This window comes from Ornithodoros turicata, unplaced genomic scaffold (genome assembly GCF_037126465.1).
Source record: "Ornithodoros turicata isolate Travis unplaced genomic scaffold, ASM3712646v1 Chromosome104, whole genome shotgun sequence".
Taxonomy (NCBI): Eukaryota; Metazoa; Arthropoda; class Arachnida; order Ixodida; family Argasidae; genus Ornithodoros; species Ornithodoros turicata.
Window position 1 is genome coordinate 118,996 of NW_026999293.1, and position 22,431 is coordinate 141,426.

At 44.7% G+C, this 22,431-nt stretch overlaps 1 protein-coding gene across 4 annotated transcripts; it reads left to right on the forward strand.

The window, feature by feature from the left end:
• Positions 1–227: 227 nt before the first annotated feature.
• Positions 228–22,100, forward strand: LOC135371357 (uncharacterized). Of its 4 annotated transcripts, none has more exons than XM_064605422.1 (12): positions 228–335; positions 1,532–1,669; positions 1,785–1,878; positions 2,692–2,793; positions 3,907–4,044; positions 4,473–4,574; positions 7,296–7,433; positions 7,921–8,022; positions 8,833–8,970; positions 10,336–10,437; positions 13,924–14,061; positions 15,576–22,100. In XM_064605422.1, exons 4-12 carry the CDS (start codon positions 2,697–2,699, stop codon positions 21,419–21,421), a joined length of 6,801 nt encoding a protein of 2,266 aa, XP_064461492.1. In that variant the 5' UTR covers positions 228–335; positions 1,532–1,669; positions 1,785–1,878; positions 2,692–2,696; the 3' UTR covers positions 21,422–22,100. The 4 variants fall into 4 exon arrangements, with proteins under 4 accessions (XP_064461492.1, XP_064461493.1, XP_064461491.1 ...); XM_064605423.1 differs by having other exon boundaries at positions 1,788–1,878; XM_064605421.1 differs by having other exon boundaries at positions 1,532–1,878.
• Positions 22,101–22,431: the final 331 nt, after the last annotated feature.

Below are 22,431 nucleotides of genomic sequence, written 5' to 3' on the forward strand. Positions count from 1 at the left end.
AACATACCGGTGCTAACTTTGACTGTCATCACACAACAATAGTAAACTATGTCATACTTCTATACTATACTACCCTACCAGTTAAGCGACTATTTATGATTTACGTGCTTCTTGCACTTAGTGGTGTAAATCTATTCCTTCAATCGTACTCTAAACCCGCATTCCCACACCAGGAGGTGACACTTACTCGCAGGACAAACAAAGGCGCGGTGAAAGATAACGCCTTATCTGCCTTCCACATAAGCAGGTTTCCCATATGCGTCGCTTCAGACTCCGCCAGGTGATCGATGGATCTCCATCTCTTCAACTGAACATCACTGGAAGTCTAAAGTGAGGTGAGGTCCCCAATACGTATATTTTTCACTATTATTTATGCTGCGTTGTAGCGATTCACTGTGTGGTTGCGATTATTTTTACTGTTCTCACTGTGTTGGTAAATTGTTTTTTATTAACTGTATAGCGTATTTTTAGAAGCGGGATTTTCTTGCGTCTGTCTTTGCTTATCCTGCTACTCCTCTGCGACTCATTATCTATTAATCTGTATCGTCACAGTAAATAACGTACGCTGCGTCCGGAAAGATGGTTCGTTAAATTGCCTAAGCATCACCGAAGCGTGCCCTTGGTTCTCCTTCGATTAATATAAAGCGTCACTCTCATCGATGGTCGCTCAGAATTCCCACCTATTTGTGCCGTCTGCCTTATTTTTCCTTTCTCGGTGGTTGTGTTGCGGTTAATTGGAACGCTCGTCATTAATGCTACCATCCCTAAATAACTGCGTACTTCGCCCATCATTGTCACCTTGTCGTCTCAACACCATTTTTGTTGCATCCGCAGTGGGAAACAATCTCGCTGCGCCATCCCTTCTCGTGTCTGGTGGTGTCTTTCTGAACAATTGCTGGCGACTTTTGCTCATAGTTTGTTATATAAAGTGTAAATTTAATGATGTCCTCGCTAGGAAAGGTCACCTTGGGTGGTCCGCAGGCAGAAAAACAACTGATAAGACGATAAGAACCCATGAAGGCATCACGTGAAGTACCCTCTCGAGCCTAGGAAAGAGATAATTATCTCTTTCCTAGTCACCGTGATGTGACTAGCTCACATAGGGCACACAGACGTTGTAATATATAATCTTTTCCCCTTCTAGCTTAATTGATACATATTATAATACACATTTTTATATTTGTGCAGTTTTGAAACCTATAGCTCCCCTTGATGGTCCTCTATTCGACAGAAAATAATTTTTTTTTGTTATGTTAAACCGGTAGGGCCCTGCTGTAGGTGAAACTAACCCTGAATGACATTACTGACATGCCATTTAAAAGTCAGACTACGGACACTTTATGAATACGTTGTGGAGGCGATCTTCAACACAACGCAGTGACGAGCATGGATTTATGAACGCCAATCGTTGTTAGAAAGCATGCAGCAAGCCCTGTATGGAATGTGAGACAACACAGTTTACACCACACTTGTGACCACACCATGCAAGATCACCATGAGAATGTCTCGTAAGTCACATGGCACATTGCAGGTGGGCCATGGGTCCGGCGTGGGAACATCGACGACGATCGTAACTGAAGTGTTCGGCGGAGCCAGGGCACGATGAGCGCAGGGTACAAAGACTGACAAGTGATCTACCTGGTGCTTGAAAAAAGTACTGAAGAAAAAGGTTTGTAAGACTCGAATACTATTATACGCTCCATTGTGTGGTATTGCATTCAGCCAGATAACATAGTTGACGGGGACCATAGCCCGCATTGCCTTGACGTTTTCTTTTACCGTAGCAGGTATTCGATCAACCACCCGTCAACACGTGCCATCACAGCGAGGGCTCCCAGGGAGGTCACCTTCTTGCACACGGTTGTAACGCGCAATAAGGTAAGTCCCGTCAGAGCCTCCCACTTACCAGAAACGACCGACTGACAAAAAAAAAAAAAGAAAAACGGAAAAAAGAAAAGTAAAAACGCGTATGCTGGAATCTGTTGCGTATAATTTGACGCTAGATAAACATTTTGAACATAGAACAGATTCCTTAAAGGGACTGTCTGGACTCCAGATGTGAAGTAAATAGGCCTCATCAGATGATAGTCATTCGTGTAGTAGTTTTCTTTATTTTTTTACGAATCCAAGCGGAAAATATTCTACTCGTTGGATATGTTACTCGCAAATCGTTTATTTCAAGTTACTTCGGTTATGTGACTGGTTGTTTGACATAATATTCTGAGAGATGTTCGAATATGTTTATTCGCGTCATCTTCAGCAAACTGTTTCGATCCCTGCCATCTGGGAAGTGAGAGCTTCGGCCACGCTGATTGGTTTTCGCAAGCACGTGACCTTACCGGAAATAGATGCAAACACGTCTTCGAAGGTGTCTTCAGTGATGTCACGGCTGGTTTAGTTGCGGTATTCTCAGTGCGAATTTTCCACGCGCAATTACTTTTACTTTCATATTGTTATTATTTTTTACAACTTGATGGAAAGAGAGATACATAACAAACGTAAATATATAGTGTAACACACTAGTGCGTAAATAACGCAGTATAGGCAGTACAAAGACTCGTTTTCTTCTATAGATTAACTCCAGACGGCTTCATCATTTGCAATGCTCATCTTACCTCAGATATGCGATCTTTTGAATCGCTATGTTTCCCGTGTGTGAACCACACTCTGAAAAACCTTCCTACTTTGCAGAGACGATGACGACCGTTACGACAAATAAATCAGAGCTGGAGCTTCACAAACTCCTTGAACGAGCAGTCCTTCTCTCCTACTACGACAAATTCATCGAGATAGGTGAGCCAAAACGAAACTTCATATCACCGGGCATGTCAATCAGGGACGTGACACTTTCGTCGTCAACCACGCAGCGCCAACAGGTCGGGGTTGACCGCTGCCGAGGTCATGGGTTCGAAACCCTGTACCATGAGAGCAGGAGTCGGTCACGTCCTCCTCTGAGACTGTAGCCAAATACGCGTCCTGTGCGATGAAGTTTAGCGAAGTAACTCTCAATATAGGACAAATGATAAGGTACTTCTTGACCAGAGTTCCCTTTCGAGGCAAACTGCGATGTTACTAGAACGCCTATTTCCTTTCCACGACCGCGAAGAGGCAAAGGTCGCAGTACAAAATATTGCGTGCCAAGGTTGTCTACGCTGAGGGATGTGTTTATATCGACGTAATTCGTTTGCAAAAATATGTTTCAACGACAACTTTCACCTTGGAACCGAAGACCCGCTTAAATGGGTTGTCGGGTCCGGAAGCGCGTGCATGAGATCGATGGTGTAATTTTCTGCACCGCTTGATAGCTTCATTGGTGAAGTTTCCCTCCCGAAAACAGCTTATATATTAAATAAACGGGATTTAAAAACTCGCACACTCCCAGAAGTACTGAAAAAAATCTCCCCAGATATAAATAGCGTTGATCCCGTAACGTCTCAGGAAATATATTTTTCGTACGATTTTTTTTCGTGTTTTTTTTTTCATGTTGTTTCCTTGCTACAACAGAAGCCTCAAGCCCTGAGAACAAGTATTTTATATTACTTAGAGCAGCTACTTTACAGGACTCTTTGCATATTCTCAAGCTCAACGATGGTCGCCTCATGATGTAAAAAATAGGAATTAGAGGAAAATCTGTTGGAATATAGATAATTACCTCAATACTATGCACGTTGGATACGGGTCCACATGTCAGTGCATTGACAAAGGCAATGCGAAGACGCAAGGCGACTGTTTCGTCCACACAAAAAAAAAAAAAAAGAAGAGAAAAACACCGGTCCAGATAAATAAATCTTTGATATCGAAGACGAAGGCTGCAAACGATGACACTGGTACCTCTACAACGCATGGAGTCACGTGTCTTGATAAGGCATCTGTCCACCCTAACCTCACTTACGGATTTGCCCTTAGGCGGGGACAATGTGCAGCAGCTTCGTGACTCCAGTGATCAAGATATCGAGGAGTTGATCAACATGGTAGATATGGCCAGAAAGCCACCCCATGTCAAGAGGTTCAAGAAAGCACTGGCAGATTGGAAACCAGACACAGGTAAATGGAAACCCAAATTTGGAGATAGGGCTGGATCTTATGTACCACGTGCTGGCGTGCGTGCGCGATACATATGATGGCCGTACAAAAAGCCGGCGTTTCGTTGAACTTGGCCTCAAAGTCCGGCCTCTCAAGCAGATCAGTTAAAGAGCTGTTTTCTGCAATCTCCGTAAGTCTTTCAAATGTTTCTAATTGCGTTCATGGACCTCCTATATGGAAGCAACGATTGCATAGGCTTCTGTGAGAACGCCCTGCTCTCCGTATATGCATAACTTGGCAGAAGTGTAGGATAGTTAGGTAGAATTGCAAGCGGCTGCATTCCTCTCTAAAGAACTTACTCAACCGACAGTTACGTTACCGCCACATTGGCCCTTCAGTCGTTTCCGACAATGAAAAAGTGCGTCTGAATCTAAGAATAAAAACGACAGTTGCAGCAACGTCCACTCCAGCGGATGAAGCAGAAGGGGAGCTTCACAACCTACTTGGAGGAGCGGATCTTCTCTCCTACCACGACAAGTTCATGGAGATAGGTGAGTCAGAATAGGCCGTGTCGATGCATACACGGAATACTAACGGAAGCTAGTCGTGCGTGTACAACTGCGGGCAAGAGACGGTGCCGCATGATTCAGAGCGTACCCGCGATCAATTAAGCCTGTTTGGAGAAGAGAAAGATACGGGATAAATTTAAGAAAAAGGAAATCCGCTTAGCACGCAATACGTATTCTGACTCCCACCTGGTTCGTAGGAGACGCCGCGCGACATGTCGTCACTGTTAGCGTTGCGTCTAGTGTAATAATGGTGACACAGAACACGATTGTCACGTTCTCACTGTAAAGGCCGACTTGCATTCTGAATAGTGACTCCTGGTGGACAGCTTGACAGACGACGCAGGATTTCGAGCAACGTCAAATGTCGCTGGATTGCTTCTCTAAAGGGACGCTAAAATTCAAAATGAAGTTGCTCTCATATGAAAGTCAGCGTTTGAATTGGTGTAATGCAAACACAGTGCGCACAGCGCTAGCGCTACAGGAGAGAGCCACCAAATTGGAGTACCGACGAAATATGCAACGCAGTTAAGATGTTTAATTGAGAAAGGAAGATTTTCATTTATGGAAGGAACCAGAAAGGTCGTCCTACTTACAGAACACCACGATGGTCGCAACAGTTACTTCCCTCTAGTTTTGAAAGCAGTACTGTTCCACAAATTGGGAGGACTGCTTCTGCATACTACTGTCTATACATGTCTATACATGAAACACGTTATACAGGATGTTTGCTGTAACGTGTCCCTAAATTATATTTTAAAAAAAATACGGGAATGTCGCTCGCTGCATTCGTCTTTGCGGCACTTTTTTCGCCAGGGAAGACTGATTTTGTCGTATTTCAACTGCGATAAATTGAATTTTTAAAATTGATCTCGCTAATTTACCGAGTCAACCCCACGTTTTTCCAACGGAAATGGAATGCGCATGTTCGATTTACCGCGAAACATCACTGAAGGCGTCCAGCACCACAGCGGGAACACATGAAAAAAAGAAAGAAAGAAGACATGCAAAAAGGCGCCGTTTTGGGACTCCCAAGTCGCTGGGCGCGAGTAGTTCAGCGCTATGTGGGCCGTCGTTGCTCCGCCCCCTTCACAGTCCCTCGCCGCACAAAATTTGCTGCGTCACGCCTTCAGCTTCCCCTGACGCTTCCTGTCGTTCCACGCATATCTCTTCTTGCCGAGTCCCAAAACGGTGCTTTTTGCATTTTTTTAATGTGTTCCCGCTGTGGTGCTGGATGCCTCAGCTATGTTTCGGGGTAAATCGAACATGCGCTTTCCATTTGCATTGGAAAAACGTGAGGTTGACTCGGCAGATTTGCGAGATCAACTTTAAAAACTCAATTTAATGCTGTTGAAATTTGACTGGCGAAAAAAAAAAACTGAAAAAAAAAACTGTTGTCTTCCTCGTGAAAAAAGTGCCGCAAAGACCAATGCAATAAGCTGCATCCTTGTACAATGTCTAGGTTTTTTTTATATAGTTCATAGGCACTTTATGGGAAACATACTATATATTTCCAGTCTCCTTGCCTGAACCTGACCCCATTGATGCCAGATAAAGTATTCGTAGCGGATTTTGAGCCCTGTTTGTCTTCCTGTTCTTGTGGATATTTCGTTCCCATGGAGTTGAGATGACAACAGGTGTTTTGTCGACACTCTCAAATGATGTTTTTCTTTCTTTTTCGGAGACTGCCACGTTTCAGTTGTTGATCTTCTATGTACAGGCTCCGACAAATATTTACGGAACACGCAGCAGGTGTATTTTCTCCTGTGCGCGACAGCCTACCAGCGAGCGGAAACTGGCCCGTTTATTCTTTCAGAGATGTGAGGGAGTTCCCTGGTAGCAACACTGTGCGAGAGTTTCGTTATGGCTTTAATGTGCTCAAACCAGGTGGAGATCTGGGGGGGGGGGGGGGCAGGCGTTCAGACCTGCCCTCAATTCCAGAATATGAATATATCCCATATCCCCAAGCAGCACAATGCACTGAAAGTCGGGTGCAATAGGGCTGGACGGGTAGGTGAAAGGCCTTGAACAGGCTTGTGAAACTAAAGAACATTGATGAAACACATACCGGCCACCCCTATTGCACTCGACTTTCAGTACATTGTGCTGCTTGGGTCAGCATGCACGTGGCACTTGTCCATAGGGACCCCCCTCCCTTTGGGAAAATCCTGGGGATCCGCCCCTGCTCGAAACATGGTTTGAATTGGTGTCGCTGCCGTCTCACTCCTCTCCCCCTCTGAACGAGTGAACAATCCCACTTCCGCTTGCCGCTAGGGTGTCGCACCGAGGTGGAAATATACCGCTGGCGTTTTCCGTAAACTTTTGCGGGGCCTGTACTTCTACTCTCGCGACAAAGAACGCCGTAAGCGGCACCGAAGGCCAAGCATCGCCGACGCTGGCCAAGGAACCGTCGAGAAATCACCGTGTGCAGGTGGGCTGAGCGGTTTTCTGACAGGCTGACGTCACCACCGCGGAACTCTGTGTCTTTCCGTCGAGAAAACGTTGTACGCGGGTTTCATTTTATAGCGCGGTCACCGCCATGTATCGCAGTCGGCGCTACTCTCCTGGATATTTCTAGGGTTCACTCACCATTCAACGTCTACTATCCACCCGTAGCCGCTCTTTCAGTTTGTTTTAGTGTTACTTCTATAATGCATGGAGTCACGTGTCTTGGAACCTTAACCTCTGTTTTGGAATTGCCTTTAGGCGGGGACAATGTTCAGCAGCTTTGTGACGCCATGGGGGACGATTTCCAGGAAGTGATTCACCTCGTTGATATGGCCAGAAAGCCATTTCACGTCAAGAGACTGAAGAAAGCACTGGGCCAGTGGACAGGACAGTCAGGTAAATGAAGAACCAAACGGGGAGAAAGGACTCCATCTTCGTGTAACCCGTATTAGCGTCCAGTACCGGTGTATAATGGCACCTTGAATGCCGGGAAGGCTTTCTTCGTTGGTTCAGAAATCCAATATTACGAGCCAAGCAGTTGACGACCTATTTTCTGCAATCTCCGTCGATCTAAGATCTAAATGCATGGAAGAACATTTCAACTTGAAGCAGATGATCACATAGGTCATTTGGGGGTACCGGAATTCCGCATGCATGGTTGCATAGAACTGTAGAATTGAGAGATAGAGGTACCGACAACGTACCCACAACTGACTCGATTCTCACACGCGCTGTCGCCACATCAATCACTCTGTAGTCTTATCTCTGAGTATCGTTAAATGAAGATAGTGATAGGAGTTTCACGTTATCTTACAATGAAGATTTCAATAAGGATTTTGCGTGGATGTCGATCGATGGCTTAACAGTCGACATTGCTTTACAGTCACGGTGACGTCCAGTGCGGCCGACGAATCAGAAGAGGAACTTCACGAATTACTTCGACTAGCGGATCTTCTCTCCTACCACGACGAGTTCATCGAACTAGGTGAGTTAAAAAGTGTGTCTGTGTTTATCGAATACTAGCGGGATCCAGGCAGGTTGTTCCATTTGCAAAGGCGTGTGTATCTGTGGGGCCGGTGGTGGTGAAAGGCGAAATTTAAGATAAAGGAGAGTGTTAAGATAGAGAGAGTTAAGCCGTCATTTAACGCTGTCCCGAATGCTAGGTCTTCTTCCTGCGCTGAAGAAGCGCTAAAGTTCAGCTCGTAGACCTGTGTGAGCGCGCCACAAAACTTCCACGCTTCGCTAGTTGGCAAAGGGCGCGACATGGGGATGAATTCCACCAGGCAAAACGGGGTCTCGGCACGTTTTTCATATACTTTTACCATAGCCGTGTGAATGCAACTAGCCATCAAAACGGCAAGCTTTCTATACAGTTACAATTATTATTACAAATAAATCTTGCTCGACAGATTGATAATTTCGGCATGCTGAGCTACGACTGAAGCTCTTAGAATGATGGGATGGTTGTGTTGAAACTCTAAAATCGCCAATTTCCATTGGCGCGATGGGAACGCGAAAAGAAATGTTTAGTCCTGTCGTTTTGTGCTCCCTTGTATGGTTTTTCTTGCCATTCTAAGAAGTAATTTAGGAATACTTATTTTAGGATGAGTTTAAATGTTTGCTGCATGCCCTGAAGAGAAAGAACGAAAAAAAGATTGAAAATAGGTTCTTTGGGGATTGCAGAAGACATAAATTCGTATTCCAGGTCCGGCAGGGACTTCTACGATAGGGATGTGTCTAATGTGTCTGAGGACACGTTACAAATATTTAACCTCGGTATTGGATTTGTTCTCAGGCGCAGACAATGTGCAGCGGCTTTGTGACTCAAGCGACGAAGAGTTCCAGACACTCGCCGAGCACGTAGGCATGGCCAGAAAGCCCCTTCACGTGAAAAGATTGAAGAACGCACTCAAACAGTGGTCAGGCCATTCAGGTAATTGGAGAAATCCCGGGTTCTGGTAAAACCACTCACTTTTCGTGTACATGCTCCTGGCACTCCGTGGTAGCATTCATACACGACGGTCCGTATTGGCCAAGGGGAATTCGGTTATATACGTGCGGTGTTTTTTGATTCCCAGGTCATAGGCTGAGTGTATACATAGTAGCAAGGTGTTACGTGGCACTGTAAATCAGTTGTATTTTGCTTTACGTTTCCCTTACTTCAATCTCCGCTGTTATGCCTCTAATTATTCCTGTCGTTCTCACGAACAATCCGCGATCGACAAAAGATGTTACGGCCCCTTCGGAGCACGTACAGGTTGAGGTTATTAAAGGCATGTGCCTCAGCAAGGATTCTCAACTCGGGAGGGGAAATTTGGGAATTGAAATGGGGGAAGGACACCACGCGGCACTCACTTTCGGTTGTCACTTGTGTAGTGTATCATTTGCAGGACATCTCCCTCGCCAGAGACGCGCCAAGGGTAGGTCATGGCAGTTTCTAGATGCGCGTGTCTTATCGCCGCTAGCGGTAGGGTCGCTCGCGAGGAGCAATACAGCCTCAAAAAACTCGAAAGAAGCAATAAGATACCTCGGAACTTATGCGCGTATTGCTTTGGAGTTATTATGAGTAGCGGTCCCAGGGGATAGCGCCTGGATGAACGGCAAAGGGTGTTGAGAGCCGATCACGTAGAGAGGTACCAAGGGTGTTGCAGTCCCATGTCTCAAACCTATACGCACGACTCCCTTGTCAGGTGGGCTCCAGTTACATCAGTCATTGTGTCATTTTATGACCGAGTGCTTCTCTGGAGCTTGCAAAAGAAATACAGTGAAGGTAATAAAGTAAGTAAAACGGTGGCCCCAGATGTTTCCTCATCCATTTCACAAGTCAGAGGAAAAAAGAAATCCTCAGCCCCTCCTATGGTTTTATTATCTTGTCAATGAACAGCGCGATGGCCGTAGGTTGCTATAGGTCTGGTTCCCTTAAGGACGTGGACGTCAGCCGCGAAAGATATGCACGATGGCTCACAAACCCTATTGACTGACATGTCTCCCGCATTTCAGAGCCAGCTGCGTTTCGAGATTCGCACAAACGATGTAATACGCGTCTCTTACCCTTTGTTGTGAAACTCTGTATACAGGCCCTCATCGTATGGGAGAACCTTCGCTGAAATATGAACCGCGTAACAGGGGGTCAAGTGTTACATCCCCTTCTAATTATGTCCTTCCCCTTTCTGGTCCAGTATAGCTTACGTATTCCTTTATGCTAGCGGGTCGATTTTATCTTATCTTAGCTGAAAATTTAAAATCTCACTACTCAGACATATGTGTCTGTATCGCCTACACTGAACTTCCTTTGCAGCCGTAATGACGTCCATTCCTTCAAACGAGTCGGAGCGTGAAGTTCACGAACTGCTTCAGCGAGCGGATCTCCTCACCTACTACGACAAGTTCATCGAGACAGGTGAGCCAGAATGCGACTTCGTGTCACCAAATATAGCGAGCTCACTGGTACCTCGATTGTTTTTTTAACGATCAGGATAAATATTTTTGGACATGCTCGCTGAACGATTCGCCTAACGATTTTTCCGAAGTCAGCCTCGGTAGATCAGTGGTATATTGCGGCCACATGCCTCGGATTTGAAATGGCGCGAACGTTTATACGAGGCCTGTATGCCTTGTTACGTCTCCGAGTTATTTGAATAATGTTCGACTTTTTGGAAAGACGATTGGGCAAAACGAGCCAAAGGGAAGTCAACTGTGAGCGGCATATACGTTTACGGTGTCAACAGGTATACGATCTACGGTGTGCCGAGAGTAAAGAACACTACAATGGTACGTAGATGAAAAAGAAGGACGTTGAAGACACACACCCCTGACGATAGCCCTGAGACCCCTGTATCTGTCCATCTCTCGTCGTCTCCTATAGTCTCGCGGGAGAGGTAGATATCTTCGTTAAAGTAGAGGTATCTAAATATCAAATCTCTAACGATGTATAAGTGGTGTTACAAGAACACGTCATTCATCTAGCTGTCCAGTGTAAGGAACATGTTCCAAAAGCAACTCCAACCCTGCATACCTGTATAAGGTTAGGATAACCACATATACTGTTCCTGTTCATGAAATAGCTTGTAATTGAATCAATTAGGGTGCCATAGAACCGTGATATCGTCCACGCAAAGAGAGATGGTCTGACCTCTGAAGACATGCGTTCACCTGGGATTCTTTACGACCTGAGTTGGACTTTCAGTTCATGGTTGTTCGTATTTAAAGTCCATAGGAGAGGAAGACGATCAAGTAACCTTGGAATCAAATTCGTGGCGTACTCGGCGCGGCTTGAACCTTGAACTCGTGTTCATTAGGAGGAAACGCTTTGTAACCACGTGGACCCCTCGGGTGGTTGAAATTTTTGTCACCAATTTTAACCGTATAGATTATAGCTGGAACTGGCAAGCTGGTGCTTGCCCTTGCAGAGCTCTAGCACTACTGTCATCAATTCAAAGCTACCGAGAAATACAAAAAAATATGAATCGGACAAATTCCTATGCTCGATGATACAGTCTCTCGACTCGAGACCGTCTCAATTCAGTCGGATGTGGTGCGTTGGTTAGGATCGTCGCAGTACACAAAGCAGTTTTCAAGCAGTCTCCGTCCGATTACAATCCAATTTCTATCACAAGCTTGTCTCGCCAGTTGGTGGAGCGTAAGATTTTTAAAAATGTCACTTTTGTCGAAAACAATGGCTTTTTCTATTGTTATGGGTACCGTTTTAGAAGATGATATACCTGTCAGACGCAACTGTCCCCAATCTTATACGATCATCTCTCACTCGACCTCCAAGCGGCTGCAGTGTCCCTAGATTTTGCTAAGGCACTTGACACGGTATCACACGTATCACGGTATCACGGTCTCTTCGATGAACGAGCCTCAATATCCAACACTGCAGTTCTAACCTGGACTGAAATTTTCTTCGACAGTCGGAGACAGTGTGTCACACAGTGAACACTTCGTCGCACTTTGCCCGCGTGTTCTTCAGTATTCGCCATGGATCAGTCACAGCGCAGCTCTTTTTCTCATAGATTGAGAAGTTACCTGTCAAAAAGAGCTCGTTACAAGTTAAGTTACCGTATGCAAAATGTAACTAAGTTAATTCTTCAGTTCTTCAGTCTGAAATGTAACTCGCAGTTAGTAAGTTACTTAAAAAAAAGAACGAGTTACTTGTCAAGTTACTTCGGAAACAAAATAGCATTACGCAGGCGCAGCGCGCGTGAGCAGTTGAGTTAGAACTTGAGTTGTCTGTGTAGGGGTGCAACACGCTTAGTTCGTTTTCGTTTATGTCCAACAATAGAGCTCTCCCTGTTTGTAAAGAAACGACGTCATTGTGTTGGACAGCGCTAAAAACTTGGTAGAACTGAACTGCTCGCGAAGCTAGACGTGAACAAGGTTGCCTTCGAAAGCCACGGTCTTGGGGGGGATTACGATATGGTCCCTTAAAGGGATGCGACCCTCAGTCCTGCTTTTCTTTCAGTGGGACGTAGCGAGCAAGTGCACGTTCGTGGAACACGGGCCTCTCCTTCCGATTTGTTTCGGTTTCTAATCAGTCTGTCTGTAATGTCTGTTCTCTGGTAGAGGTCCATTGAACGCGCATCTTCCTCCCTGTGGGCGCACAATGGTTCAGCTTCATTTCAATGGCCGTCGTTCCTACTTCCTGAATAAGACACTGCATTGATTGAATATCACATTTTATGGCAAAAAATGCCATGAAGGCTCCGGAGAGAAAGCAAGAAAATATGTGGACGTGAGTGAAAAGCGAGTTAAATGTAGCTTGGAAGTTAACTTACTTTGGCAAAGTTACCTGAAAAAGGAACGAGTTCCTCTGAAAGTTACCACGGCGCAAAAGTACCGAGTTAAGTTAGAAGTTACCAAAAAAAGGAACTTCGTTACAGTAACGAGTTACCTCGAACTCTGCAGTTTTTCTCGATATTTCTCAATGACCTGCCACCTGACCTGACCTCACAGGTCCGTTTGTTTCCCGACGACGGCGTCTTTTATTGCGTGATTTGTTACGCGTTCGATTCACAGGATTTGCAGTCCGACTTGGGTAATATTTCAGCTTTGTGTGCGACTCGGCACCGAAGCGGCACATTGTCAGGTACAGCGGTCGCCGGGCAGACCAAGGTTGTTTGCCTTCATGAGCGGCTCCGTGAAATGAAACCACGCACGGATAAGACATCTGCCGGTCACCCCTATCGGTTCTTCTTAAATCAGTACAACAATAACAGTAGTGTCTTCGCTGTAGAAGCCCATCTGCCCCTTCCTATACCTGAGCTCTGCGAACAAAGAGCTCTCTTCCGTCGCATTTTTTATAACAGTCACTCGAGCACAGACATGCATTTCTTCGAGGCTGGACTATTCCCTCGAGGTTCATTGCAGGCAGGCAAGGTTCACAAGCAGGCTTTTCTGTGCCGTACCATCGTCTGTTTCACCTAGTGCTTTGTGTTCGTTTGGCGCGTCTCTACCTGACCACCTTAAAGTGTTTTGTACTGGCGTGGTGCTGCGGTATTGTTAAGTTTGTATATGCCCACTACGTGTTCTATTTAGCATAACAGTTGTTCTATTGTTTGAGACAGTGATTTGCGTTAATTAACCTATAGTGCCTTAATTTGTATAGTTGACTGTATTGACTATTCATATTGCCTAGGTCGCACCGTTGATTTGTCTGGTTTCAAACTTCTAGAAGTCTGTGCGTAGCCAGTGCCACATCCGTTACGCAATGCCCCTAAGCCGGCCTCTAACTAATGACCAATAAATAAATAAATCAAAACGACAATTTCTCTCGCTTGTAGAGCAGCGCTTTGCGTGGTCTACAGCGCATTTAGTAAATCGTCTTCATGAGACTTGGAACGCGTTTAACTTAAGTGTTTAACTTAAGTGTTGAACTTGACCCTAGGCTTAGACAATGTGCAGCAGCTTTCTGACTCGACGGAAGAAGAGTTCCAGGAGTTCATGGATCTTGTTGGCATGGCCGAATTCCCTTTTCACGTGATGAGGTTGAAGGACGAACTGGAACAGTGCACAGGGCATCCAGGTGAGCTACGCACCATTGAACTGAGGCACAGCACTCGGTCCTCGTGTACTCCACCTTGGCATTCCTGCGCGGAACATAATGACTCGGAGAACGTCGATACATTTTTCTTCCTTGATTCAGAATTTACACGCTTACCAACTATTTTTTTGAATCTCCGCAATGCACCTACTGTCCTACTGACTAACGACGCAGGCTGAACGAAAGAATGACCCTATGGACTCTATGATGGACACACCTATATCCTAATACGCAGTTTAGTTGTTTTTTTTTCCAATTTACACGCTTGGTAGTACGTTGTGTGCACAATGCAAACTAACAACGTCTATCGAGGTCTCGCGACCCGTTTAGATACGTAGATCAGCAATCCACTGCTGTCTTTACACTTATGTACCACCATAATACCTATCGTATATTTTTTCTTTCTGTTTTTTTTTTTTTTCATTTAAATGGGCCCTGAAGAGGTTCGTGCTCTCTGTCTCATAGGATACTGGACGCAGTTGTATTCCGTATTGAATGGTTATTATTTTATTACACGCACAATGCAATGTAGGGAGTGTAAGATGTGCGCGCTATGTCGCTTAATATGAAGAAAGGATATGTCGTGATGACGGAGTGTCCCACCTGCCCGCTTGGAGACCGCCTGTGCCCGCGCTACTTATTAGCTCCACTCACAGACAATACTTTACTGCAATTGGAGGATGCGGCTTTGAATGCGACCGTTGATATCTTTTCGTTAGCTGGCATTTACCAAATCTTACTCCGCTTATTACGCCGAAATATCGCTATCATCCTTAATAGATGGTTATCTACATTTCTGTAGAAAGGTATACACAGCGTGCCCCAGCTAATTGCGAACATATTTTTTATATGTGTGTATTAAAGTAGAACGTAAAGAAAGAAACATTAAAGCATGCAACTTCACAACCGTCTGATATACCAACCTCTTTCGCCTGCGATGGCGCCTTTCCCGTTCTCCTATGTGTCTGCTTCATTCTCGTCGTAACAAAACCAATGCTTCGCGACGGCCGCTGTGACGACCACAAAAATGGTACCCGGAGACATTGACGTGGCTTAGTTCAGTTCGGAACGCTGCTTCGTACGCAAGCACAGTTGTATAGTTTATTAAGAGCGCAATAGTCAACCCGAAAATAAGTGACACGTTAAGGACCAACTACAAATTCACGTTAAGTATGTATTGATTACCTTAGCATCGTGTCGTTCTATTTCTGGATATACCATCCGTGCACACTGAGATCCCAGTGTTTGTGTTATACTGGGAGCATGCTGAGGGCGACATTTTTCCCCTGGTGGCGTGCGGGAGTATCTGGGCGACAGAGTTTGTCGCGAGAGGCGTTTTAGCTTGCAAAAAACGCTCCATGGGCGTCAGCCTTCAGACAACGTGATGATACAATAAAAGCGAGTGCCGCGATCCGGACGAAATGCCACACTTGATCAGTCTCTTTTACTTCGATGAATATGTGTTTAGGTTACTAATTTCTTTATGAAAATTACAGGAACTGATCCGGTAGCTCAATTTCATCTCCACATGGAAAGGTCGCAACAGTGGAAAGACGTCAGGAAGGAAATGCACGAAGCTATTGCGGCCAAAGATGAGGCTCGTGTTCTAAAGTGCCTGGATGCTGCGCCTGCATTGAAACTGTGGTTGGATCCTGACACAAAAAAGTCAGCTCTTTACAAAGCAGTCGAAGAGAAAGCTTTGCGTATTCATGGTCTCTTAGTCTCGCGCAAATGCGCCCTCAAAGACGACGAGGTATCATCGTGTTACAAAGATCTCACACCTGTTGAACGAGCTGAAATTCGTCGGCAACAATATTACACCACCAAATACGAGGACTCCTACATCGACTATCTGAAAAGCAAATCCCGGAGCGCCAGCGGATGTGATGACTTCGGTGTACGATTGGAGAAGACGTTTAAGCAGCTCTCCAGTGATGAAGTAAACAAGAGTATCCTGAAAGTTGTTGCAACAGCACCACACCTAGATATAGTGTTCGACTCTGTGGCTGAAAACGTTCAGAGGATTACTGGATCCGGCGGGTGTTCCACACACGGTCTGACCTATCGTGAAGAAGAAAGGGTTTACGTCTGCGGCAGCACAGAGAAGCGAGAAGTTTGGGGAACTCTCATTCATGAGTTGTCCCACATGGCACTGACCTTAGTTTACACAAATGAGGGAAAGCCATATAACCGCGGCGATGAGGAGAAGGAACGTCATTACCAACAAATTCTGAACGACGTTAAAGGAAGGAAAAATAATGTGCATTTCCTTATCCAGAAAGCCTTCGACCAGAATGAGGAAGAAGAGCTAATTGTACGGATTCCTCACATACTGACCGAATGTGACGAAGGAAATAGGATTCTGGAGCTTCAAGCACCGAAACTACTACAGTTTTTCAAGGACACTGTCATGCCAGACATGCAGAGATATATTCTGAATGGAATCCCGTCCATAGATTCAACGAAAATCGAAAATGAGAACAGAAGACTTCGAAAAGCTTTCCACATTGGCCAATTCAAAGTCAATTTCGAGAAGCCGCTGGACCTGAGTGACCTGCAAAATATGCCTCTTCTCGTCCTTGCGGGTCCAGAACTGAGTCTCCTCGAAATAATGGTTCACAACACTGTGCAATCCACGGGGCAGCCATACTTGTTTTTCGAGCCAAACCAAATGGACGATACGCTAAAGCATGTGTTAGTGAACTACAAATGTCGATTTGTGCTTGTAACGGTTCATCCAAAGAAAAACGTCCAAGGTATTATTGAACTTCTGGGTGAAGTATCCCGTGTGACTGGAACAAACGTCATGTTGGTTGTGGAAGACAGTGGCGAAGAGTACTTGACGAAACAAGTTGCAAAAGACAAATTCTTTGCCGGGAAACATGAAGTTCGCAGTATCGTTGAAGCAAACATCGAGAATGTCACGCGCGACTGCAAAGAAGAATTGTTTAAAAATTCTTCGTTAAGCCTTCAGGGCGAATATGTTTCAGAATTTCCGAATGTAATGCATACTGATGCTTTCTTACGCTGCTTAGACACTTCGGTTTTCCTAAACCTGTGCCGATGTAAGAAAATTGACCTTGGACCTCGTCTTCATCAACTTGAAGGTTCTGTCAAGAACTATTACGTGGAGCGAGTGTTTACAAGGACTGTGCAAATTGACCTGAAAGCGTGCAGACTGGACGATGACAAGGAGGCTTTCGCACTTCTGAAGTGTCAGCATGATTACTTTGCAACACTTGTACCTGATGGTTACGAGGCAAAACATCAGGAAAACTTAAAGCAGTTTGAAAAAATTGTGGTCCTTCAAGAGTTACGTGACTACAACGCTCTCCTAGACAATGATAAATACAGAGACGAGGTAGTGCACCTGCTAAGGCTAAACGAATTCGGTAATGGACTGTTGTGGACTAAATCAAATGGCCCTCTCAGTCACCTTCCAATGGCTGGGAGTGAAGATTATACGACAGAGACGTTGCTGAACGTGCCCGAGAAGGTCGTTGTCGTCTCTGGAGCACCTGGTATGGGAAAGAGTGTGTTGGCATCTCGGCTGTGTACACAGTTAAAAACTCAAGACGAGAAGCGGTGGGTGCTCTACGTCGACCTTCTTCAGAGAATGGCATCTGTTGAAACTGTGTCGCCTACTCTGGAATATCTAGCGAATCTCTGCCAAGTACAGAAAGATGGGCTGGAGTTCGTCTTGTTCGAAGAAAGCTTGAACAATGGTAGCCCTTTCGAAGTCGTCGTCATGTTGGATGGTTTCGATGAAGTTAATGAGAAATGTCGCAAGCATGTGTTCGACCTTATACAGTTTCTAGCTAACAAAAAAGTTTACAAGGTGTACCTTCTTACTCGCACTGTGTTTAAACCCCATGTACAAGATACCTTGCACACTGTGTCATATGACCTCATTCCTTTTTCTAATGAAAACCAGAATGAATTCCTCACAAGATATAGGGCCCAAAGAGAAACTCCAGCGACCAGCAATGAGGCATTTCTGCAAAAATTCCAGCAACTGTACGGGACATTGAAGAAGAAAAACAAGACAATCCTAGAAACCCCTCTTCTACTTCGTATGATGGCTCAGATAGAGAGCGGGGAAATTACGAAGTCGGACGATTACTCTTCGTTGCTCAAAATTGTTGACATTTCCGGTGGGAGCAGTATATACACTGTACACATGTACAAGATGTTTGTCGAGTACAAGCACCTTGTGCACCGAAAAGAGAAGGTGAAGGAAGACATCTCCCGAAGTACTGTGCGAGGCGACAACCATGACGCGAAGTCTCCATTCTACGTAAGCCATGGTCTCCTGGCTATGAAGTGTATATTTCCTCAGGATATATTGAAGAACTTATTGAATGAAGACGAATTACAGCAGTTAGATCCTGAAGGAAATTTCATCACCGGCGTGGATTCTTTCAAAGAAGGTTTTGTGAATAGAATTAACGATGGAGGAATTCCCGAGTTTGTTCATAAGACTTTCGCCGAATTTTTTGCAGCTCACTATCTGCTGGAGAAGGCAAAGATAAGGAAAAAATCGAGCTATTCGGAAAAAGTAATAGAACTGTATGGTAAAGAAGAATACGAGGGTGTAATGGTGTTGTTCGACGGACTGGCGTCGGCTTCCTATCCACTTCACTCTGCTGTGATAAACAACGACGCTTCATATTTCGAGCAATGTGATATTCAAACAGAAGACATGCTGGTTGGCGATGAGATCAAAAGGACGCCATGGCACGTAGCAGCCCTGCATTCTGATAAAGCAACATTGAAGAGGCTTCCAATGGATGATGAACTAATCGAGAATGATTTATTTAATATGTCACCGTTGGGGTACGTGAAACTCTTTTTCCTCCGGGACGAAGAATGGATGGAAGATCTGTGGGAAGGGTCTACTATGCATTTTTTGTCGAGTATGGGTATGAAGAAATATCTGTGGTCTGACCTTTCAGCTCTGAGAGAGAGACTCAACGTGTTGTACACTCGATGCAGTGAGGAAGCAGTGAAACATTCTACCGAAAATCTGCGCAGGTGTGAAACCTTCGAGCAAAAGAGACGTTTTCTAGAGCGAGCAATATTCACGGCTGTGATACACGACCTACGAGGCGTTTTAGACGTGTATCTGAGCTATGTGTCCCCGAGAGAGAGTACAGTAGATCTAGACAGAGACATCATGGACCAAATAGAATCACGCAAGGAACGAAGCTTGAGATGTTCTGCAGAGCCTTCAGTAATTGGAAACCTTGATGACTTTGCAGACTCTGACTATAAAACTGCCCCTTTTTACGCAAAGTCGGAGCTTGTTTGCAAAATGCTCCTTCCTTACTGCGATATGGGAATTCGTGACGAGGATGGAGACACAATGTTGCACAATAGCGCGAATGAGGGAAATCTGGAGACAACACAGTTTTACCTCGCACGTATATCCATTAACGAAAGAAATACATACTTTCAAACTCCTTTGCACTTGGCTAAAGATGCAGAGATGGTGAAGCTACTTCTTCCTCTTTATCCCTCAGTGAATGTTCTCGATTGTAAGCAACAAACTCCGATGGATATATGTGCAAAGAGAGATTATTTGGAGGCCATGAAGTTGTTACTCCTTCGCACTCGGATATATGACTCACATCACGTGAGACTGAACACAACGCTTCATGTGGCTACTTACTATCGTTCCCTTGAAGCTGTGACGTTTCTTCTACCCCACACAAACGCGCACATGCTTAACTACGAAGGAGAAACGTGCTTAGACGTTGCTTGGACAATTTGGAAATATCATTCGAGTGTGGAGTCCAACACTGTGAGCTGTCTCATCCCACACTCGATCGTGAACTCACCTGAAATGTTCGGCTCATCACCGTTGTACGTCTGGGCGAATGATGGTGTAAGGAAAGTGATGCAAACTCGATGGCCTTATTTGCGACACAGTGACCCTAGGCATGCACAGAGGATCAACAGAAGATATGTGGACGTGAACGAGGATTTCCAAGAAGAAATTTGGTGTCTGAAACTTCTCTTCCTCCATTTAGATGTCATCACTGGTGATCGTTATGGCAGTAAACTGCTACATGATGTGGCTAGGGAGAAGCTACGTAAAATACAAGTTAATTATATTAATTACATGAAGATGTTAGTGCCGCCTTTAAATCTCACTGAGCAGGAGAAGCTACGTAAAATAGAAGTTAATTATATTAATTACATGAAGATGTTACTGCCGCATTTAAATCTCACTGAGCAGGATTATGTAGAGTGTAGCGTAGGAAATGACGACATTGTTACCTTATATCGAAGATGGTCGCACATGAATAACACCGATGATCTCCACATTGACGATGTCAACGCGGAAATGATCGACGACGATGGCAATATCAAGTTGCTAATAGAAGCAGAGGAAGGAAATGTGGACGCTGTTAAGATCCACCTCTCCGATTCATCCGTGTGCTTTACAGATGAAGAAGAGAACACTGCATTGCACTTGAGCGCGAGGAAGGGACACGCGAATGTGGCGAAGCTTCTCATTCCTCTTTATACATCAGTGGACGTGATCAATGTGTATCGAGAAACGCCCATGCATGTGTGCGCCTCATATGGACACATGGACGTTGTGAAGTTATTATTACTCCGCTCTAGAATGAGTTCCCGTAACATACTTGGATGGACACCTCTTCACTTGGCCTGTTACAGTGGTGCCATTGATATCGTGAACTTCCTTCTTCCACACTCATTCCCTAATATGCGCGACGAGGATGGATATACGTGCTGCGCTCTTTCCGCGATAGAAGAGGAAATGAATGTTCTGAGATATATCATCCCACACTCTCTTATGAACTGTCGTGATAAACGCGACCAATCACCAATGCGAATGTGTGCAGAAGATCATATGAGAGAACGGTTGGTGACATTATTGCCATATTTTTGTGATTATGACGCAGCGAGTTTATTGACTAATCTCGAGCTGCCATCTTGTGAGGACGATATGAGTATCGAAGCTAAGCCTTGTCTGAAACTGATGGTACTCCACTCAGATGTCAAGGCAGTAGATAAGCATTTCTGTGCAACACTCAGCCACATTCGAGAGTATTATGTAGAGAGTGATCCATTCTGGCGTCCAACAGAGACTGAGATATCACTACTCCTGAGCTATATTCCTCTCTTGCTTCCACATACAAATGTTTTTGCTAAGGACGATGAAGGCAAGAAACTATTACAAGGAGCCCTCCAACGTAGCGACGATCCCGAATTGGTTAGCTTCCTTCAGAAATGGACTCGCTTGAGTGACTTCATTCATGATGCTGACTTTTGTTTGCCACGGTTGTGGTTAAGCATTATACGGCCCTGAGCTGTCAATGGACACGAGCTCCGAAGACGATATGGCAGTTTTAATAGAGGTATACTGCTCAGTATATTGAGTCCTTGCCTTCATCCGAGAAAGCACAAAAATTCATCCAGTGTCAAAAATGAAAGAAAACAAATCACTCCTGTGATTTTTTGTGATTGTGATTATGACTAACGCATTTTGTTTCTTATTCCTTATGTTACAAAGTACCATTCCGTAGTAGGTTCATAAGGTGATTTGAAAATGTGTAAAAAATGTGTCTATTCCTAATGTGCTAGTATTATGGTTAGCTATGATATGCCACAGTATTAGAATATGGCTGCGTGCGATTATGTTTGGTGTCAAATGTATATACCCAAATGTCAAATGTAAATGAACAAAAGTGTTTTTCGCACATTGGAAAAGGTTTAATTCAAATTATTTTGGAACTCTCGCTCACTTCGCTGCAGAGTTGAATAAAGTAAATATTGTCGAGCGAAACACATGTGCGATACAGTCGTACTTTTATTACGACCTAATAAATGTAAGGGTTCCAAATTGCTTTTCCAGTTATCGTTACAGGTTACGGAACATATTACTTTGAAGTAATCAAGGTTCGTGTAAAGGAACCTCGACTGACTCAAATATGCCTGTTACAAATTAGATTTGTGTACGTGTGATTAAATGATTATATGCAGTTGTCCTTGGAAGTAATGTGTCCACTTAGATGTCATCAAGAGATGCAGGTGGGGAGAAAATTCAGTGAACCGGTAAGCAAAGATGAAGGGAAGTGTCCCAGGATGAGAGCCGCCCATATATTTCGAACAGAGACTGCTATTCCTCTTCATCATGAGCGAGAATCAGAATTAGCGGCTCTCACACAGCGCGGGACATGTCCTAGAGCCTCATAGCAGCCACAAGGACACGTGTTTCGAGGGGACACAAGTTATAGTTATGGCCAAGCTTGTGAAAGCTCAGGATGCGTGCTTTAGTTGTTATTACACTTACTTTTGCGGATTCTAACTACCCGAGCA

Excerpts from the sequence above, each read along its gene's own strand:
- LOC135371357 (XM_064605421.1), top strand. The coding sequence starts at position 2,697 with ATGACGACCGTTACGACAAATAAATCAGAGCTGGAGCTTCACAAACTC. Across the intron at positions 4,575-7,295 it reads CGACAAGTTCATGGAGATAG|GCGGGGACAATGTTCAGCAG; the intron begins GTGAGTCAGAAT and ends AATTGCCTTTAG. Across the intron at positions 8,971-10,335 it reads ACAGTGGTCAGGCCATTCAG|CCGTAATGACGTCCATTCCT; the intron begins GTAATTGGAGAA and ends CTTCCTTTGCAG.